The 15646-nt window shown below is 36.4% G+C and overlaps 1 protein-coding gene across 1 annotated transcript; it reads right to left on the bottom strand.

Moving 5' to 3' along the window:
* Positions 1-6599: 6599 nt before the first annotated feature.
* LOC307109599 (olfactory receptor 51A4-like) lies at positions 6600-7541 on the bottom strand (the record flags this gene model as incomplete). Its single annotated transcript, XM_079788412.1, has 1 exon — positions 6600-7541. One exon carries the CDS (start codon positions 7539-7541, stop codon positions 6600-6602), a length of 942 nt encoding a protein of 313 aa, XP_079644538.1.
* Between the last annotated feature and the right edge of the window lie 8105 nt (positions 7542-15646).

Genomic DNA, 15646 nt, shown 5'->3' with positions numbered 1-15646 from the left:
GATGCATTGAGAGGCTCTGCAATGAAAGATTTTTGAGTTAGTAACATATCAATATCTGAAAATTTGTTTTTTAAAAAAAGCAGTTGTTGAAGGTTCCGGCTTATTTCCAGCTCTCTTTGGACAGAACAAAGCATTTATATAACTTATTATGTAGTGTGAAGTGAATGCTAGTTTAGACTAGAATCTACCTATATCATAGATTAGAAAAATTACTTTTGGCATGTGTTCTCTATAGAGAAACTAGAAATGTATTTTTAAAAATTTATCTTTATTGTTGAAAGTATTACAGATGTCTCCCCCCACCATTTACTCCATTGACCCCCTCCACCCACCCACCCTTGCCTTTTCCACACTATTGTCTGTGTCTATGGCTTATGCATATATGAATACAAGTTCTTTGGTTAACCTCTCCCCACCCACCCACTCACCCCTGCCTTCCCTCTGAGATTCATCAGTCGGTTCCATGCTTCTGTGTCTGGATCTATTTTGTACATCCGTTTATATTGTTCATTAGATTCCACATATGAGTGAAGTCATGAAATACTTGTCTTTCTCTGCCTGGCTTATTTTGCTTAATACTCTCCAGGTCCCTCCATGCTGTCTCAGAGGGTAAATGATCCTTCCTGTTGCATTCCCTGGTATAAATGTACCACAGCTTTAATATCCACTCATCTATTGCTGGGCAATTGGGCTGTTTCCAGATCTTAGCTATTGTACATTGCACTGCTATGAACATAGGAGTGCATATATTCTTTCTGATAGATTTTTCAGGTTTCTTAGGATATATTCCTAGAAGTAGGATCACTAGGTCAAATGACAGTTCCATTTGAAAAGAAAAACAAAATACATTTCTAGTTTCTCTACAGAAAACACATGCCAAAAGTAGATTCTAGTCTAAAATAGCATCCTGATTTAATTTTCCCTGTGAAATATTGTTAAACCCTAGTCAATTAATCTGGAATCCTTTACTACTTGCTTTCACATCTTAGATAAGATGTTAGGTAGAATATATGATTACTAGAATAACACTATAGGAAAGCAAAGGAATCTCACAACTCAATTTCTTCCTGCCTCCTGTAACTCCCACAAAAGTAAGATTGTCTCAAAATCAAAACACCCTTAGTTTTATTCCCTATCTTCTAAAAATTGTTTATTATTTAAATATTCTTTTAAAAATTTCCACTATCTTCAAATCATGTATCTATTTGTAAAGGCAGTCAGTGCAGAGATGTCTGATAGGATATGTTTCATTTCTCCTGGCCAGGACTTTGTGATCAATTGCATCATGCTGATTGGAGAATAATAACCTGAAGTGTCAATATCACAATTTAGAAGAATTTGAATTCTGCTAAAGGCCAATTTCTGGAAAGGTGAGTAGTCCATTTATATAATATCTGAAGAAAACAATTTTCCTAAATATATGACTTTTAGAGACATGATGTTGTATGTGGTTGACTGTCAAAAAAGAGAAGTACAGTGAAAGTCAAATAGATAAGAATATCCGAGTACTTACCAGAGAGTATATATTTTGGAGAGCACTTTCGAGACTGGCTAAAAGATTTCAGCATAAAATTTCAGAAGTCACCCAATTCACCTGATACCAAAGACTCCACCTTATATAAGAGGGCTTGTTTCTTTCTTCTTCCTAATCATCTGCTCGAGGGGCACTGAGGTCTCTAGGGATTGCAATCAGTTCGTATCTGCTCTGAGAATAAGAATAAACATGTAGAGATGCAGTGAATCCACAGAGATTGTTAATACTTTGGCATAAGTACACCCAAATTAGGGACTGTTTTGGTTAGAGAAGTTCTTTTTTTTTTTTTTTTTTTACAGAGAGGAAGGGAGAGGAATAGAAAGCTAGAAACATCGATGAGAGAGAAACATCGATCAGCTGCCTCCTGCACACCCCCTATTGGGGATGTGCCCGCAACCAAAGGTACATGCCCTTGACCGGAATCGAACCTGGGACCTTTCAGTCCGCAGGCCGACACTCTCTCCACTGAGCCAAACCGGTTTTGGCTAGAGAAGTTCTTATTAACCAAGTATGGGAGAAATACAGTAACTGCTATGCAAAATCTCTGACACTTCTGTTGGGTATTTGGCTCAGATATTACTCCTCTGCCCTGAACATAATTAAAGCTCAGATATTAAGAGTAGAACCTGTGCATTAAAGGAAGTGATGTAGGACAGACAGCTTATGACATGTATTTTTAGCCAAGGCTTTACCCCTGAAGCCTAGATTGATTCTTCTAAATACTCCTGGGCATCACTAACTAATACAGAATAATATTGAAAATTAAAAAAAAGAAATAGCATCAATATTATAGTACTCTTTCAGAGACTAGAATACTTTCTAACTGGTTTTATGAGTGATATCTAAACCAGACAATCTATAATAATAAAAGCGCAATATGCTAATTAAACCGGACAGCTGAACAACCTTCCGGACGTCATTCTAGATGTCCTTCCAGATGAAGCCGAGTCGGTGGGGGCCGAGGCAGAGGCAGTTAGGGGTAATCATGCAGTCAGGTGAGCAGTTAGGGGAGATCAGACAGGCAGGCAGGCAGAAAGAGTGGTTAGGGGCCATCAGGCAGGCAGACAGGTGAATGGTTAGGAGCCAGCAGTCCCAGATTTTGAGTGGGACATCCCCAGAGGAGTCCCAGATTGCAAGAGGGTGCAGGCCGGGCTGAGGGACACCTCCCTCTCCGTGCACGAATTTTGTGCAACGGGCCTCTATTATTAAATAAAATTCAAACACTTTCTCATGACAAAATCTTTGAGCAAATTGAAATAGAAAGGTACTACCTTAATTTGAAAAAAACATATGTAAGAAATACAATAGCTAATATTATTTTAATGAAAAAATATTAAAAATTGTCCTATTAATGTCAGGAAAAGTCAAGATTGTCTCTATTAGTATCCCCCTGAGGGCTCCAGACTGTGAGAGGGTGCAGGCTGAAGTGAGGGACCCTCCCCACCACAAAGTGCACAAATTTTGTGCATCAGGCCTCTAGTTACTTTATATACTGTGATCACATTGATTGTGGTAGTGGCATAGGGATTTCCACATGACCAGTTTTGCCAATCAAGTTAAATTCATATCCATGGGTATAGTGATCAGTTCTGCTTTAGGATATTAAGAAGCTATATTCAATTCTTTCTCTATATCTTTAAGTAGAGCTGAAGATGTAAAAAGGTTCCTCTCTGCCTATTTATCCAACTTGTGACCATTCACCACACCATGTGGGTTGCCTTCATTCAGAATACTAATAGAAGCAGGGAAGGGAGTGAGAGTAGTGCTAATGACCTATTTTCAGCACTTAAGTATGCTAGAAATACTCAAAACAGTATGAGATGTCCAAGGTACAATACAAAAAAAAAGGAAATGGAAATATAACAATTGGAAAGGATAAAATAAAAATGTTTCTATTGGTAAGTGATAAAATTTTATATATAAAATCAATAAACATTAAACATAAGTGAAATTTAAAAAGCTGGCCAAATATAAAAACAATATACAAAATTGAAATTCTGCATAATTAAGATGGCAATCTTCCCAAATTAATATATTGGCTCAGCACAATTCTGGTCAAATTCTAGTAGATTTTATTGTGAAAATTTACAAGTTGATTATCAAATTTATATTCTCCTTCTGCCATTTTTGGGTAGCTCCAGTAGACAACTACTAGGTTTGTTTCGTTTCTTATTTATTTATTTATTTATTTATTTATTTATTTATTTATTTATTGAATCCTGTCCAAAGCCACATCTTCAATCTCTCTGGAAATGGAATTATCTATTATAATAAAAGGCTAATATGCAAATCAACCAAACAGCCAGTCTCTATGACACCATACAGTCGTTTTGCATATTAACCTTTTATTATTATAGACCACCAGGGGGCAGATGCTTAATGCAGGAGCTGTCCCCTGGTGGTCAGTGTGTTCCTACAGGGGGCGTGCCGCTCAGCCAGAAGCCCTGAGCTGGGCTCATGGCTGGTGAGCGCAGCAGTGGTGGCTGGAGCCTCTCCTGCCTCTGAGGCAACACTAAGGATGTCCAATTGATGTCTTAGGCATCCCCCTGAGGGCTCCAGACTGTGAGAGGGTGCAGGCTGAGCTGAGGGACCCTCCCCGTCACCAAGTGCACAAATTTTGTGCTTCAGGCATCTAGTTACTTTATATACTGTGATCACATTGATTGTGGTAGTGGCATAGGGATTTCCACATGACCAGTTTTGTCAATCAAATTAAATCATATCCATCGGTATAGTGATCAGTTCTGCTTTAGGATATTAAGAAAGCTATATTCAATTCTTTCTCTATATCTTTAAGTAGAGCTGAAGATATAAATAGGGTCCTCTCTGCCTATTTATTCAACTTGTGACCATTCACCACACCATGTGGGTTGCCTTCATTCAGAATACTAATATAAGCAGGGAAGGGAGTGAGAGTAGTGCTAATGACCTATTTTCAGCACTTAAGTATGCTAGAAATACTCAATCTAATTGACTTTATGAAGCAATACATGAATCAGGCAGCCATTATGACAATATCTTACCTAAACATGTTTGTTTGATTTTTAAGAAAATATTATTAGCTTTGTTGTCACTTGAAATGGAATATGTATCTTACTAGAGCAGGCTTTTTGGTTCTCAGAGTGAGTTTGAATTAACTTCAGTCAAGGAACTTTTTAGTGAGGAGCTGATTATACACTCTATAGGCATGAAATTACTCTATTTTTAAGTAATTTTCAAGCACCATTTTTAGTTGCTTTTATTTTTTTATGCCCCAAGTAATTAATTTGTAGAATAAGTAAGCTCCATATTAATGAGGGTTCCCAGACATAGTTTAATTGCTTCTTTGATTATCTATCAGATATTTTATTCTTATCTTCAAAATTGATTAAAACCATAAAATTTTAATAAACATACAATTAACAACTAGGATGTTACAGATACTTTGATGGATACTGACAAAGACAGAAGTTAATATCTACTTATTAAATCACTTGCACATTGAAGGTATAGACATTAAAGATAATACTGTTCTTTAAGATTATAACAGCAGCAAATAAAAAGTGATGTACAGATTTGGATAAAAAACAATTATCCCAATATACATGTAAAGGAAGGGATTCATACCCTAGCCAGTTTGGTTCAGAAGATAAAGTGTTGGCCTGTGGACTGGAGGGTGCTGGGTTTGATTCCAGTCAAGGGTGCATGCCCGGGTTGCAGACTAGATCCCCAGTAGGGGGCGTGTAGAAGGCAGCTGATCAATTATTCTTTCTTATCATTGATGTTTCTATCTCTCTCTTCCTCTCCCTTCCTCTCTCTCCAAAAAATCAATAAAAACATATGTAAAAGAAAAGTGATTCATGTAACCTATTGTAAATAATTGAAAATTTAAATAATAAAGTATTTTCTAATCTATTATTTTATAATTTTAATCATTTTATGTATGTGATCCTTATATCTCTAAACATATTTCACAATGCTTAGGACAGGAGAATTTTTAATAGTTTATATAAATTGTTGATGACTGACACCCATACACACAATAAGTATTTAGGGGCTTTTGAGACCATGTGTGGTTGAATGTGTGTTTTATCTTTCAGCATTCTTCAGAACTGCTGATCATGGCTGAGTTAATTAGAGAAATGTTTGTTTTTTTCCTAAACAAACATTATTTTACCTTAAAATTTTTTTGTTTAAAAATATTTAAAAATAATATTTAAAATATCTTTAACCCTTTGCACTTGCTTTCTTTTTTCTCGATTCCTTTATTCTAATGCTAACCGTGTCGAGTCACACTCGACATCCGAGTGCAAAAGGTTAATTCTAATTAAGACTTGATTGCTACAGCTAAGGTTGCCATATAGTTAATTGTGTAGAGAGAAAAGTCAGTAAAGAGGTGGGAAACTTATGTAAAAAAACAAAATTCAGCTGAGTAAATTTGAAAAACTAATTGACTTTATTAAGCAATTAATGAATTTGAATCTAGCAGCCTCTCATCTAGCTACTAGAGGGGCACTGGGTGTTGTACAAAATGGAAGGTTTTTATAGGAAGAAGGATTTGGCAAGGGACACATTAACAAAGAAAATAAAAGATTATGTTTAGACCAGGATATTTGCTTTTGGGGGGAAGGAAAGAGCAAGGTTTTTATCATGAAGATTGTCTCTTCTTTCTATGGAGAGTGGGGGTGGAAGGGGTGAAGAGGGCCCATGTGACAGATTGCCTTACTGGTGCTCAACCAGAAAATTCCAGAGTGGTTGATTAACTTATATTTCTAGGAAAGTTGAAACTGCAATTAAATTGGATATTAAGTCTACAATGGCCATCATGGGCTTTTAGCATGAGTGATGCCATTTTGACTCTGTGGTTTTCTTTTTAACATTTAGTTATAAGGTTATAACCCTAAGCCTTACTGCAAAAATCACATACTCTAGATTGTTGTTGCTGCTGTATTAAACCAATAGCTTTGCATTTTACGGGCCTACTAAGTATATGCAGTCTATTATTTTTTTTATTACCATTTTCAGATTCCCACATTGTTCAGAAATTTCTAACTGAGCTGGGTTTTTATATAGCCAAAATTTCCCATCAACCTTGTTTGTCACATAATTTCACCAGGATCCGATTTCTAATCTGCTGACTCTTTACCGAGTACACAATGGGATTCATTAGTGGGGGAACCAGAAGGAAGATATCAGCTATGATGACCCTAATAACTGGAGAAACATTTTTGGCAAAGCGAGGAAGGGCAGCCAAGGTGACAAGAGGCACATAGAAGATGAGCACAGCACAAATGTGGGAGATGCAAGTGTTGAGGACCTTGAGGCGGCTTTTGTGTGAGGCAATGCCCAATACTGTTTTCAAGATCAGCATATAAGACACAGAAATGCACACCAAGGCTAACATAGCTGTTTGAGCCGCAAACAGTCCATAGATTACATTGACCCTGTTGTCAGAACAGGCCAGCGTCATGACATCCTGGTGAAGGCAGTAGGAGTGAGATAGAAGGTTTTTCTTACAGAAACTCAGCCTCTTTAGAATAAAGGGGAAAGGGATGACAAATAAAATACTTAATGCCACAAATATCAGGCAGATTTTAATGACTCTGACACTGGTCAAAATGGTGGTGTATTTCAGAGGGTTGTAGATAGCTATGAACCGATCCACAGACATGATAAGAAGAGCTGATGACTCCATAGCTGAGAATCCATGAATGAAAAACTCTTGGGCAAAGCAGGCATCAGGGGAAATTCCAGTGGCATTGAACAAGAAGATTCTCAGCATGGTTGGAAGCGAGGAAATGGACAGTCCAAGGTCAGAGAAGGCCAGCATGGAGAGGAAATAGTACATAGGCTCATGCAGAGTGGTCTCTGTTTTTATGAGAAAGAGGATGGTACAGTTCCCCAGGATGGCAATGAGGTACATGAGGCAAATGGGGATGGCGACCCAAATGTGAGCATGTTCCATCCCTGGGATCCCAACGAGGAAGAAGGTAGAGATTTCCACTTTAGAGGTGTTAAAGACTGACATTACAGGGCTGTGATAGAATCAGGATACTGGTCTCAGAAGAGCCTTCCTGCAATGGCATAAGTAGATTAGCTCAAATGTGTATGCTTTAATCATCTGGTTGATATGAATCTTGAGATTACAGCTAGTTTCTTACAATAATTTTTTGAACTAAAACACTGCTGTATAATATGTAAATAAGAGCAATATCAGGAACAATATAAGTAAGATATTAAGAGAAACATATATTAATCTGCACAATTAATCACCAACACAATATTTCAAATGCTTTTCATGGACTTAAGATACAGAAAGAAAATAATAAATTTCGCTGCTTCTATTTCCTGTAGCAACTTTTTGGATAGTGGTGCCATTAAATTTGACAACTGTATAGATAAATGTAGGATCAAATAAAGGCATCCCTTAATACAATTGCATTTGTAGTTATCGAATAATATTAATTTTTAAGAAACACGATTCTTTCAAAAATGGGGCTAGAACATTTGAATAACCACATTTAAGAAAATAGATCCCTATCTCAATCCTTGCACAAAAATTATCTTAAGATGTATTATAGACATAAGTTCAAGAGCTAAATCAACAAAGGGAAATATCAGTTGTAAATTTTTGTTACCAGGAGGTAGATATGACAGCAAAAGCACAAACAGAAAAGATCATGTATATTGGACTTCATCAAAATTAAACACTTTTGTGATTTAAATGACATCATCACAAAAGTGATGACAACCGACGGAATGAAACTCTTTGTAAAGCATATACCTGGACTTGTATGAAGAGTATATGAAGGACTACTACAATTCTAAAATAAGATGAAAAGATCCTTAACATCATTAGTCATTAGGAAATTGCAAGTCAAAATTAAAATGTGATACAGCTTCATACACATAGAATAGCTAAAATTAAAAAGAACAACAATTATAATTGTTGGTAAGGATGTGGAGAAATTGGAACTCTCCTACATTATTGGTGGGGTTTTAAAATAGTTCACCAACTTTGGAACCCGTTTTGGTAGGTTTCCAAAATTTTAAACATAGAGTTACAATATGACCCAGGAATTCCATTCCTAGGTTATTTATCCAACAGTAATGAAAGCATATGTCTACAAAAATACTTGTACACAGGCCCAATATTCAATAAAGTGATGAATGGATAAGCTGTTGTATATTCCTACTATGGACTATAATTTGCTAATAAAATATAGTACTGATATACGCTACAATACAGTTGAACCTTGAAAACATTAGGCTAAGCGAAAGAAACCAGTCACAAAAGATAACATATTGCATTATTCATTTGTATGAAATTTTCAAAATAGGCAAATCTATAGAGACAGAGAGTATATTAATGGTTTTCAGGGACTGGGGAAAGGGATAAATGAAGAGGGACTTCTAGTTAATATAAAATACCTTCTTGCATTAAAAAAATATTATAAGATAGTGGTAACAATTTTGTAACACCATGAATATAGTACAAACCATTGAATTGTACACTTAAAAATGTGAACTTTATGGTATGGCAATAATATCTCAATAAAGCTGATATATAATAAAATGAAACTGCATTCTAAAATACTTACCTTTATATTTTTCTTACATAAGAAACTTAAAGTGTGGAAATGGCATTTTTGTTATTGTTAAAGAAAACCCACCTGGAACACTTGATATGTTCTCACTGTAATTGAGGTGCAGAATAAATTTGACAGTAACTGAGATGGCTGGGCAGCCAGGTAGGGTCAAAGGGGCATGAATTAGGTATCAAATGTGGAATATAATATAGGAATGCCGACCTGGGGTCATTTAAAAAGAGATTCCGGTTAAAGCAATGAGGACGTAGATAGAGGAATAAAAGTCAGTTGACTAACAGAGAGGCATAGCTCATCAGCAGAGTAGCAATAGAGGATCCGGCAGGGGAGTCTATGAAGATTGCAAAGTGCCCTGAAGAGAAAAAGGGAGCCTTAAATATCTATAAAACTTGGAAAGGCCCTAACCGGTTAGGCTCAGTGGATGGAGTGTCGGCCTGCGGACTGGAGGGTCCCAGGTTTGTTTCCGGTTGGGGGCATGTACCTTGGTTGCAGGCACATCCCCAGAAGGGGGTGTGCAGGAGGCAGCTGATCGATGTTTCTCTCTCATCGATGTTTCTGAATCTCTATCCCTCTCCCTTCCTCTCTGTAAAAAAATCAATAAAATATATTAAAAAGAAACCCAAAAAAACAAAAACAAAACTTGGAAAGCCTGAAGCTATCTTATGACAAGACTAGTCAAATAAAGAGTTTCTCTGCCTGCACTGTCTCTTTGCTTTGCTCTAGCTCACCAAATTCAAAGGGCCTTGTCAACTGGATAAAAAGGGGAGGTAGCAAAGAAGGGTTAGGAAGACAAACATATCCCTTCCATATTAGGGAAGGTGCTATCTGAAACTGATCTTACCTTGGGAAGGGGAGAAGTATTAATTATGACTGAAGATTGAAGCCATTAACTAGAAATGGTTGTCTTTCTCTGTAATAATTGTTTACTATAATTGCTTTTTTAATTTCACTTTTATTGTTGACACTATTACAGATGTCCCCATTTTCCCCTGCTTTGCCCACCTCCACCCAGCCCTCACTCTCACTTCCCCCTGGCTATCACCACACTCTTATCTGTGTCTATTGGTTATGCATATATGTTCTTTTGGCTAATACCTTCACCTTCTCTCATCCAGTCACCTCCTCTTCCTCCCCTCTGACAGCTGTCAGTCTGTTCCACGTAGTCATACCTCTGTTTTTATTTTGTTCATTAGATTCTAGTGAGATCATATGTTATTTGCCTTTCTCTGATGGCTTATTTCACTTAGCATAGTAATCTCCAGATTCTCCATGCGGTCACAAAGGTAAGATTTCCTTATTTTACGGCTGCATAATATTCCATTGTGTAAATGTACCACATCTTTTTTTATCCATTCCCCTACGGATGGACAATTGGGCTGATTCCAAGTCTTGGTTATTGTAAATAAAACTTTTTTTTCCAGTTAAAGTGACCTTAAGAATTTCTATTACCTAAGAATTATTTAAAATCTCACCTTATCTGCCGCAGTTTCCATCAAAGAGCCAGGAAAGAACAACATTCGTTTAAAAATGTTAAGAAGTGATAGGAGGAAATAAAATAAACTTGTCTTTTTTCTTTCTTCTTATTTTTTTTCTCTTTTATTTTAAAATTAAATTTATTGGCATGACATTGGTGAATAAAATTTCATTGGTTTCAAGTATACCATTCTATAATACATCATCTCTATATTGCATTGGATATTCACCACCCAAAGGCAAATCTCCTTTTTTTTTTTTAATTAAGCCCCTGCCTGTTGTATTGTTATGTTGCAGCAGAAAATATAGACTAGTGTGGCAAAGAGACGTATTTTTAGCTGTCTAAATAAATCTAAGATTTTATGAATCAACTACATCAACTACCTAAAAAGGATTTGAAAGTTATAGCAAAACGACAGTTAAAAATTTTATGAGTTGATTGTATTACTGTTTGGGGTGCTGAACATAATACTATCCACAATTATTCTCAATGGGGCCTTAAAATTCACACTCAAGTTGTAGAATACCGCTTGGTATATGGTGAAGGCATAACTCTTGGTATATTGCTCTCCAAAAAAGAATTGTTGAATTTCACTAGGAAAATTAATAATGTGGATTTTTTTTCCATGTAGTGAATAGAAAATAAAGTCTGGTCCCAGATTTCAGACTGCTATATGTTTCAAAATGAGTTTGCAGAAATGTATTACAGGAAAAAAATAAATGGTTTCTAAGAACCTTAATTAGCAAACAATTAATGAAGTCAGATTAATTTTTATTTAAAATTTAAATATCAATATGAGTCCATGGACTCTACAAACTTTTTCAAAGGTTTGTTATCATGAGACATTTATATAATAAAAAATGAGAATAGTTTACTTTCTACTGTTGTAATAGTCATCAAATGACCATGTGGTAAATATAGGGGTGGTTGTTTCCTCTGAGTGTGTCTTTTCCATAGGAACAACTGTAAACCTACTTTTGCCCACTCCTGTAAATACAGCGGGTTGCAGAGATGGTAGGATTTATGATGGGGGGCGGGGGTACAGTGTGTGTGTGTGTGTGTGTGTGTGTGTGTGTGTGTGTGGTGAAGAAAGTGCAGGAAATGGAAGCAAGGACAACTGGCTGGAAAGGACCCTTGGAAGCAGCAGGTTTGTTTGTAATCTGCTGAGAGAAAGAGAGAAAGAGAGAGAGAGAGAGAGATCGTTTGTATCTTTTTTCCGCGTGACTTTTCTCTTTTCTCTAATTCATAATCTGTAAGTGCAGCATGTGCCTGCTGATGTGTTTCTGAGCTGCTACTTTTGTGGCCTCTTGTATTGAGTTTTGAATGGTTTCCCATGAGTTACTATATTTCTGTAGGTTGGATTTTCTTGCTTTGTTTTTGTGATATGGTTATCACTAGACTCCTTATAAGGATATGATAAACATATGTGATAAACATATCCACAGCAAAACAAAGTTTGAAGTAGATGGACAAAAATGATAGGATTAAATAGTAGAGACTATAAAGAAATTTCTGAATACAATTAGAGGAGTATAAAAAGCTACGGGCAATTAGTTGAATAACTTTACATTCAAGTTTGCAAGTTACTCACTACTGGTATCAAAGGCGGCCCTATGTGAACACAGTTGTTACAAAATGCCTTTGTGCCAAGTGCAAGATTTGTCTTCCTCTAATGTTAGTCTATTCATTGTCTTCTCTTAAAAGATCTTAGAAAGATCCCCACTGTCAAACACTTTGATCCAAATGCAATACCTGCCTTCTCCTCTGTTAAGGGCTATGCACAGTTCCAGCATATAGACTATTTTTACACCCCCTGTTTCTAAAGGATGGCTCCATTATTTCCTAAACACACACACACCATAAAGCTTTCTGCCTTCTTATTCTGACTCCAGAAGACAATCTAAAATGAAGTGTTCAGTGATCAATGCAAAGCAGTGATTTGTTTGAAGGACATATATTTTTTAAAATAAAAAGTATGAATTATTTCCCTTTAATAAAAAGGAACCTAGGACAGATTTGACATTACAGTGTGTTCTCCTGTGTTCCCCCACATGCAACCTCTGGCAGAATTATGCTCGTGTCATCTATCAAACCATACAACAAAACTTGTGCAACATCTGCTGTTTCTGCTTTTATGCAATACTGTAGGGTTTTCTGTTTGTTTTGGTAACTGTTGTTTGATTCTACCCTGTCTACATAGTAAACACAAATTAATCTCAAATACTTGGTCAAGATCTAACTCAGTAATGATTGTAAGAGTAACTCAGTGTATAGTGTGTTCTTCTGGACATTTTTGCTGCTTTTTATTCTCTCTCTACTGGCATAGCATTTCATTTAAATATATATCATTTTGGTATACACTGACATACATTGAATGAACGATATCTTATACTCTCAATTTGGAGGCCTCTATATTTAAATTAAATAATTAAGTAGAATTTATAAAACAACAACAACAACACCCACCTCCACACCATTACTTATCATCCATGAACAGAGAGTTTTTTTTGTAGAAAGATTGCTTTCTTATCTATCAAGAGAGGAAAAATATAAAGCAAAAATATAAACCTAATTTAAAAAAATTTCAATTTAGGACAGACTATGGAGAAAGAAACTCCTAGTGGACACTATTGCCTTCTCACTGAAAATTCAGTGGTCTTGAATATCTGCACCCTGAAACAATTTATATTAACAAGTAAGGCAATACATTCAACATTCAGAAAGTATGTCACTCAAGAGACAAGTCCAGGTACCTGGCTTTGAATTTCTCTCTGTGCTCAGCCAGTGATTCTGGCTTAGCACTTGGTTGATTGGCATTATTTGGCAGGACTCTAGGCTTCGACCATGCAGTAACAGAATCATTGGACTTTTTAGAGGGTCAGGGTGATGATATTCATTTTCATCACTTGGCAACCACAGTTAAAAAGATACTATGTAGATTTTTTGCTTGAGCTGCTTCAAAGGTAAATGGTAGCTCTGAATATTAGGAAACTTACCAGTAAGTTGGTAAGTTGTTGGAACCATATGTCAGAGTGAAGAGAAAAATGCAGGTGGCATGTAGTCACCAGAACTTCAATGCTGTGTAGGCACAACTTTTATTCTGACCTTAGAAATTGAGTCCTGCCACCCTGATGCTCTCCTATTGGTCCAGAAAACTTAAGAAATTTCCAGCTCAGCAGACTCCATGTAGAGAAAAACAAAACTCCCTGTGGTGAACCCTTAAAGGCACCGGAGACAAGGAGAGTCTGTAAATGGAAATGTAAATGGAAATAATTAATCCTTTGAGGAAAACACCCCTTTTGTCTTCTTTGCTACTGCTGGGGCTGACCAGCAGACCCTGAACGACAGATGAATGATTACTCTGACACACAATTGCTGTGAAAGAGAGGGCTAAAGGACTGCCTGGCTAAGGGAACCAGACAGCCTCAATCACCTGCCTCTTTAGGCTTTAATTGTAACAGCAGTTTGAGATAACGTTTATCTTTTAGATACAATCAGTAAGGTAAGTAATCTTGGGAGGACACATGTGTCTGCAGTGTCCTTTAAGCAAGGACACCTAAAGGTTAAGCATAAAGATTCTGGTAAACACCTGAGGGTCCACATGTACACATTCTTGTTAGGAAAATTCAAGGAACAATTAGGGGTGGCCACCTTCGACCAACTTCCCTAAATTGGAATTCCGATAAACAGGGGCAGGTCACCTTCAGCCAACTTCCCTAGGTTGAAATTTCCTCCTGAGAAACTTCCCAACCAAGTCTCCTGTGCTCCCCACATGCAACCTCTGGCAGAATTATGCTAAGTGTCATCTATCAGACCATACCAGAGCACCATGTGAATATTAGAGCAGTTTCACAGTGTATGATAACTACGTCTTTATGCATCTGCCTCTTCCACTAGATTTTACTCCCTTAAACTTATGGATGTTTTCTTTTACAAGTTGAGAAAGTCTTGAAAATTTAATTTTTATCTAGCATATGAAAGGACAGTGGTTTTCAACCTGGGGTGCTCATCAAACTTTAGTATGGAGTTTTATAAAAATGCAGCTTTCTAGTCCTACTCAGGATTCACTGAGTCTCTTTAACTGATGTGTGGTGTTTTTTTGTTTTTGTTTTTTTAGTATTATCTTGGTATTTTCTTGATATATTATGCATATATTTATCATTATTTTTATGTTACATATTAATATTGTTTCCAGTATAAAATTATGCTTAGATATTTTTTATAAATCTGATGTAACATTCACTGTCTTTGAATATAGGTTATATCATTATCCTCACAGACATTTGTTTAAAACTTTTTTTTTTTTGTAATAGTTTCATTATCTTGTTTTGCATGCCATGGAAACAATCAAATTTATTTGTCAGTTGTATTGTGTTATCAACTTTCGTCAGAGTTTTTACACTGAATGGTATAAGTAACAAGTTAACAATAGTCATATTAAAGATAATTTTAACTTTCTTAAGTTAGCTTAATTATCTTAAAACAATAGGCTTTTTTTTCTTTGTAATTTATTTTTATTAATTTCAGAGAGGAAGGGAGAGGGAGATATAAACATTGATGCTGAGAGAGAATCATTGATAGGCTGCCTCCTACATGTCCCACACTGGGGATCAAGCCCCCACCCCAGGCATGTGCCATGACTCGGAATCGAACTGTGACCTCCTGGTTGCCTCAACCACTGAGCCACACTGGTAGGGCTTAAAACATTAGTTTCTGTCTGACTCGATGCATTCATGAAGCCTCTGCAATCAGTAACAGGCCAGAGCTTTCTCTTCAGCAGAGATGAACCCTGTCAGAGCCCAGGGAAAAGGACTGCACCAACTCTTCAAAGTTCAAAGAAGAGACTCTTGGGTACCTTTTCAGACTACAACAGGAATACCTTGGAGATAGCTCAGGTTTGGCTCTATACCACTGCAATTAATCAACTATTGCAATAAATTCAGTCACAATTTTTTGTTTTGTTTCCTAGTGTTTATAAAAGTTATGTTTACACGATAGTGTAGTCTAGTAAATGCGCAATAACATTATGTCTATGTATATATTTTAATTAAA

Source organism: Cnephaeus nilssonii, assembly GCF_951640355.1.
Source record: "Cnephaeus nilssonii genome assembly, chromosome: 13".
Classification (NCBI taxonomy): Eukaryota; Metazoa; Chordata; class Mammalia; order Chiroptera; family Vespertilionidae; genus Cnephaeus; species Cnephaeus nilssonii.
Note: the sequence above shows the minus strand (reverse complement) of the source record. Positions and strands in the feature narration are given on the sequence as shown.